This window comes from Antrostomus carolinensis, unplaced genomic scaffold (assembly GCF_000700745.2).
Source record: "Antrostomus carolinensis isolate BGI_N321 unplaced genomic scaffold, ASM70074v2 scaffold39648, whole genome shotgun sequence".
NCBI lineage: Eukaryota > Metazoa > Chordata > Aves > Caprimulgiformes > Caprimulgidae > Antrostomus > Antrostomus carolinensis.
The window spans coordinates 4,928-11,506 of record NW_010334387.1 but is presented as its reverse complement, the minus strand read 5'-3'; the positions used below and the strand labels follow the sequence as shown (position 1 = coordinate 11,506).

Below are 6,579 nucleotides of genomic sequence, written 5' to 3'. Positions count from 1 at the left end.
TCTTCTTCTCTCCTCTCTTCTTCTTCTCTCCTCTCCTCTCTTCTTCTCTCCTCTCCTCTCTCCTTCTCTCCTTCTCCTCTCCAGTGCTTCAGCTCCGTTGAGCTTTTTGCCATCCACAACCTGAGCGAGGGCTCTGCCGTGGGGCACAGAGAGTTCCAGGAGTTCTGTCCCACCATCCTGCAGCAGCTGGAGTCGGGGGCCTGCGCCTCTGAAAACCTGGAAAATGAGGAAAATGAGCAGACAGAGGAGAGCAGACCAAGCTCAGCTGAAGGTAAGCGGGGAATCAAGGGGCATGAGTGACGCCCAGCCTTGGGCACAGAGTCTGGGGGACATGAAGCACCCCGGGACCTGTGGGACAGCCAGTTCCCATCGCCAGCTCTGGGACACAGGCAGGGTCTGGCAGAGGTGAGAGGAGGCAGCTCACCTACATGAATCAGAGAATGGTTTGGTTGGAAAAGACCTTTGAGATCATTGAGTCCAACTGTCCCTGTCCACTGCTAAACCAGATCTCTGAGCACCTCATCTACCCAGCTTTTAAATCCCTCCAGGGATGGGGACTCCACCATCACTCAGCATCTGAGAGTCCTGGTGGGTTTTCCTCGGCATGGTTTGTGCCATGAGCTCACAGCGTGGTTCTTCCCCTGATCCCACGGCTCTCCAGGAGAGCTGGATGATGAGGGGACCTTCCTGCAAGTCCTCGTGGGTGGGAGGAGGTGACTTGGCACATTTAGGGACCTGTTGGCTTCCAGCCACCAGCGGATACTAAATGAGCTCCTGTGCATCCAAGTCCTGCTGATGCCCAAGGTCTTGGATCAGCTGCCCTGAGCACAGCACTGGCTTCTCCCACCCCACGAGGCTGGAATTGGCTTAGGAAAACCTCTTCCAACTAACCCAGTGGCTTCGTTTCCACCTGCCCTGCAACAAAAATGATGGTTTGTGTCACAGTTGAAGCATCTGGAGTGAAGGTGCAGTGAGACCAGCCCTGATGTTGGTGGTCCAGACCCAGAACCAGCCTTTTTCCACCTGCCTGGATCCGGGGTCTCGGGGTTCTCCCCATGCTGAGAGCCTTGGTAATATCTGGCCCTCATTTCTTCTCATTCCACAGTGTGGGGCTTTGGTTTTCTCAGTGTATCGATGATTAACGTGGCCTCCCTGCTCGGAGTCTTCATCGTACCGTGTACAGAGAAGACCTTTTTCAGCCGGGTCCTCACGTTTTTCATCGCTCTCTCCATCGGCACGCTGCTCTCTAACGCGCTCTTCCAGCTCATCCCAGAGGTGCGGTAGAAAGTCCCTGCCTCTCTCCCATCACCGAGGGCAGCTCTCTGGGCACCCTCTTTGCCTTCACCCAACTGATTTCCTCCATCACCTGAAGCTGAGGGCTTGTCTCAAGGGCTCTGCAGGGATTCTTCTCACCTTTCCGAGCACCAGGAAACCCTCTGGAATGTGCAAGCAGCACAAGGAGGTTGTGTCCTCCAGTTCTGCTGGGTCTTTGCAAGGCTGCTGGCTATGTCTGAGGTCTGGGAAGGTGCTGGGAGAAGCTGTTTGCTTCTGCCCGTGGGCTGTGTCTGCTTCACAAGGGGATTTATCCCTGGGAGGGATGTGCTCAGAGCTTGCCCGGCTCTGAGGCTGCTGAGATGCGGCAGCGCTCGTGGTGTGAGTCAGATGGAAAGATCTGTGTGATGAAGGAAAGATGTAAAACCACAAAGAACAGCTCAGAGAAGCACCAGTTTCCTCCTCAGTCAGCACCTTCTACAACTATTTTAATTGCCTTTTCCCCCCCACCCCTCACCCTGGTTTATAAGACTGATGTTCCCATGAGGATTGAAGCTTCAAGTGAAGTTTCCTGGTGCTCCGATGGCCCTGACAGATACATCACAAATTAATTGTGTTGTAATTAACACAGTTCTGGAGTTGAATAAATACAGCCATGTGCTCTCAGATTGGACACCTTTGAAACACACCTGCTTCCTCAATCCCTGGTCCGGGGAGCTCTGCAGAGCCCTTCCTTATCTCCTGGGGAAGAGACGAGATGGATTTAAGCTCCTGCACATCCAGCCTTAAAACTTGGAGCTGGATTTAAGCTCCTGCACATCCAACCTTAAAACTTGGAGCTGGATTTAAGCTCCTGCACATCCAGCCTTCAAACTTGGAGCTGGATTTAAGCTCCTGCACATCCAGCCTTAAAACTTGGAGTTGGATTTAAGCTCCTGCACATCCAGCCTTAAAACTTGGAGCTGGATTTAAGCTCCTGCACATCCAGCCTTAGAATTTGGAGCTGGATCTAAACTCCTGCACATCCAGCCTTAAAACTGGGAGCTGGATCCAAGCTCCTGCACATCCAACCTTAAAACTGGGAGCTGGATTTAAGCTCCTGCACATCCAGCCTTAAAACCTGGAGCTGCATTTAAGCTCCTGCACATCCAACCTTAGAACTTGTCATTTCAGGTGCACCCTTCCCTCTGAGCAGAGCTCCCTTTGCTGGGTTTTCCCCCTCCTGGTGTTGCCTGTTTTGCTCTTGGGCAGCAAACGCCTGGTCCTGTGTTAGTGACAAGATGAGGTTTTGGTTTTTTTTTCCCCAAAGTTCCTTTTCAACTCCAGAATTGTGACTTTTATTTGCTGACCATCCAAACCAAGTGCCTCTATTTCCTGATCTGCCAGGAGCTGCAGTGACTCGAGTACGCTCCACCCTCACCCATCAGTCAGAGCATCCCAGTGTGGTTTGTGGGTACCAGCCACATCTTCTCCAGGCTGCAGGATGAGGATGGAGCGTACGAGATGCTCAGGGAGGGGGACACCTTGGTGCTCTGTGGTACTGGAATGGCCACTTGATATCCTGTAGGGGTTTGGGGAACAGAGCTGGGGTGCTGGCTCTGAAACAGCCTGGCTGGCAAAACTCCAGCTCCAGTTTGGTGTTAAATGAGAGCTGATTGCTCCAAGTTGATGGATGGAAGCTCCATAACTCATCCATAAATGAGTTTCTCACCCATCCTTCCCCAAAAACTATTTCCAGAGCCACTCAGCACCAGGTTTACCCTTCTTGAACCAATGCCAGATGAACAAACAAATCACTAATGAATGTCCTCTTCTCTCTCCCCACCCCTTCTTCTTCTCTCTCTCCTTTCGGCATGGATTCCTTCCCCTCCCCTCTCTTTTCCCCACGTTGATCTCCTTTCCCTCCGACAACCTCCCCTCCATCCGATTCCCCGGGGTTGGGTTTGGTGCTCACACCACAGTCTGGGGTTACGGTTTCCTCTGCGTGACCGTCATCTCCCTCTGCTCGCTGGTGGGAGCCAGCGTGGTGCCCTTCATGAAGAAGACCTTTTACAAGCGGCTGCTCCTCTACTTCATAGCTCTGGCGATTGGAACTCTCTACTCCAACGCCCTCTTCCAGCTCATTCCTGAGGTAGGGTGAGGACCAGTGGGTCTGTCCTTTTTATTTCTCTCTCTCTTTGGGGGCTGTTTCTCTCTCTCTCTGGGCTCTTGCTGGCTGGAGAAAGGGAAGGCAACATCAGAGGGGAGCTGAGAGCGAGGTACAGAGGCTGGAAGCTCCTCAGGACCGTGGCTGGAGATGGTGTTTCACCCCATTTTTTTGGAAGGAAATGACTCCCAAGGAGACCTGAATCTGCTTCAAGCAGAAAAGTCTTGATTTTATTGCCCATCCTAGCCCTGCAGGCAGGTCACCTTTGTGTGGAGACAGGGCAGAGATTTTCTAAGCCAGCTTTTAGCATCCCTGCCCCGGTGCAGGGTGGTGGGTTCCATGCCTTGGGGTGCAGTTGGGGGACAGAGGGAGATGAAAGGTGCCCTCCAAGGCATTTTTTTTGAGCCTAACCCTAAAGTAGCCGCTGCTTAGAGAGAGGTGAGGAAGTGGCAGCGTTGCCCCCAGAGGTGCCAGGGACAGGGGACACTGCCAGAGCCAGTTCCTCAGTCCTGTCACTTGTCCCCTTTTGCCTGCAGGCATTTGGATTTAACCCTCAAGAGGATTATTACGTTTCTAAGTCTGCCGTGGTGTTTGGGGGCTTTTACCTCTTCTTCTTCACGGAGAAAGTCTTGAAGATGCTCCTGAAGCAGAAGGACCAGGTGAGGCTGAGCAAGGGGCTGCTCAGGTGGGAACTGGTGGCAATGGCAGGAGTGGCTGACACCCATGAATCCTCCCTGTCCTGCAGCATCACCACGGGCACAGCCACTACGGCCCCGAGGCTCTGCCATCCAAGAAGGACCAGGAGGAAGGGATCACTGAGAAGCTGCAGAATGGAGACCTGGACCATATGATCCCACACATAACCAGTGAGATGGAGTGCAAGACCCCCTCTGGGGATGAGAAGGTTGTGGTGGGCTCCCTCTCTGTCCAGGTTAGTGTCTCCTTCTGTGGGGTTGTGGGTGGGGGGAAAAAAAAAACCCAAACCAAACCTGTCTGTGATGAAAAAAGAGCAATTTTGAACCCATTGCATCTCCCTGACAAAGTCCTTGGGGGGTGGTGGAAAGCAAACGGCTCAGGTCAAGCTTTGTGTGGATTTAATATGTGGAGGGATGGGTTCCTCTGGCTGGTGGAGGGAGTGGTGACCCTCCCCAGACCATCTGGGTGCTGATCCCCCTGCATTGGGGTGTCGTGGCAGGATCTACAAGCTTCCCAGAGCGCGTGTTACTGGCTGAAGGAGGTGAGGTACTCGGACATCGGCACGCTGGCGTGGATGATCACCCTCAGTGATGGCCTCCACAACTTCATCGATGGGTTGGCCATTGGGGCCTCCTTCACTGTCTCTGTCTTCCAAGGGATCAGCACCTCGGTGGCCATCCTCTGCGAGGAGTTCCCACATGAGCTGGGTATGTGAGTCCTGAGGGAAAGGGGCTATGAGGGCTCTTGGCTCTTGGATCTGCCCCTCTTTAAGATGAACCCTGACACTTTCCTGGTCCTACACATTATTTCTCAAGAGAAAGGCAAATGTGGGGTGGAATAAATAGAGTAATGATGGGGGGGTTGAAGGCAAGGCTGTAAACTACACTGAGTAATCACAGCTCTAAAAATAACGAGGTAATATGATGTCTGAGATTTAAATTTAGATGGAGACATCTGAAGGAAAAAAAAAAAAAACAACCAAACAAAAAAACCCAACAAACCAAAACCAGCTCGTTGGTTTGGGAGGGGAGAGGAGGGCAGTGGTTTGGGTTTGAAAGTCTGAATTGATGCGTGGGCAGGGCTGGGAGCTGGCAGGCGGCTGGTGTGGTCAGTGCCTGGTGCCAGTGGGCACGGGGAGCCCATGTTTGAGCTCCTGCAAAAACATAGGATCATGGAATGGTTTGGGTTGGAAGGGACCTTAAAACTCATCCAGTCCCAACCCCCCTGCCAGCAGCAGGGACACCTTCCACTAGACCAGGTTGCTCAAAGCCTCATCCAGCCTGGCCAAGAACACTTCCAGGGAGGAGCAGCCACAACTTCCTTGGGCAACCTGTTCCAGTGTCTGACCACCCTCACAGTGAAGAACTTCTTCCTAATATCTCATCTAAACCTCCCCTCTTTCAGCTTAAACCCATTTCCCCTTGTTTTGTCATTAACTGCCCTTATGAAAGTCCCTCCCCAATGGAAGGACATCGGTGCTGTCCCTTTGCTGCTGCCCACCCGCTGACAGCCCTCACCCTCCTCATCCTCTTCTCTCCCAGGGGACTTTGTCATCTTGCTGAACGCCGGGATGACCCTCCGCCAAGCTCTTTTCTTCAACTTCATCTCTGCCTGCTGCTGCTACGTGGGTTTGGCTTTCGGCATCGTGGCCGGCAGCCACTTCTCTGCCAACTGGATCTTCGCTCTGGCCGGAGGGATGTTCCTGTACATAGCGCTGGCTGACATGGTAAATACCAAACCTGGGTGCGTGGTTCACACCTTGCCAGGGGGTTTTTTAAATTTTTTAAAGTATTTTCTCTGGCTTATGAGGCAAAGCAGGCATGGAGAGCACAGCAGGGTGTTTGCTCTGTCCCCTGGCCAGAGCAGATGCTGTCTGTAGTGGTCAACCTTCATCTCAGCTTTGTTTTGCCCCCTGGGCTGGTGAGGAGTGAGAGCCCTGGGGATGGGTGGTGGATATTTACTGGGAGGGTGGCATGGGTGGGAAGCAGCAGGGAAGGAAGGAGCTGTCCCTGTCGCTGAGCTCTGCCATCGTGCTCTTTTTTCTCCCCCTCTCCCAGTTCCCTGAAATGAACGAGGTGAGCCGGGAGGACGAGCAGAACGGCAGCGCGCTCATCACCTTCGCCATCCAGAACGCGGGGCTGCTGACGGGCTTCACCATCATGGTGCTGCTCACCATGTACTCTGGCCAGATCCAGATAGGGTAGGACCAGCCTGACTCACAGACCTGGTTTTCCCTCCTTTTTTTTAATTTTAATTTTCAATTTATTTTTTTTTTTGAGGGAGGGTATTTTTTTTTATTATTATTTTTATTTTTATTATTTTTTCCTCCTGCTGCAAGCATACAACGGTACCTTCGCAGACACTGACATCACACTACAGAAGAAGAGGCATTGCTTTTTAAAAGCTATTCTTTGTACTTAATTTTATTTTGTTTTGTTTTGGTTTTTTTTTTTTTAAAGCTGAAG

General features: G+C 52.2%; 1 protein-coding gene across 1 annotated transcript in view; it reads left to right on the top strand.

Moving 5' to 3' along the window:
- Positions 1-6,318, top strand: part of LOC104529802 (zinc transporter ZIP14) — a 6,848-nt gene extending 530 nt beyond the window's left edge. Inside the window, 7 exon segments of the mRNA XM_029086550.1 lie at positions 85-271; positions 3,234-3,403; positions 3,955-4,077; positions 4,164-4,349; positions 4,614-4,821; positions 5,656-5,840; positions 6,172-6,318. Of these exon segments, the coding sequence (XP_028942383.1) occupies positions 85-271; positions 3,234-3,403; positions 3,955-4,077; positions 4,164-4,349; positions 4,614-4,821; positions 5,656-5,840; positions 6,172-6,318 (1,206 nt within the window).
- The last annotated feature ends 261 nt before the right edge of the window (positions 6,319-6,579 follow it).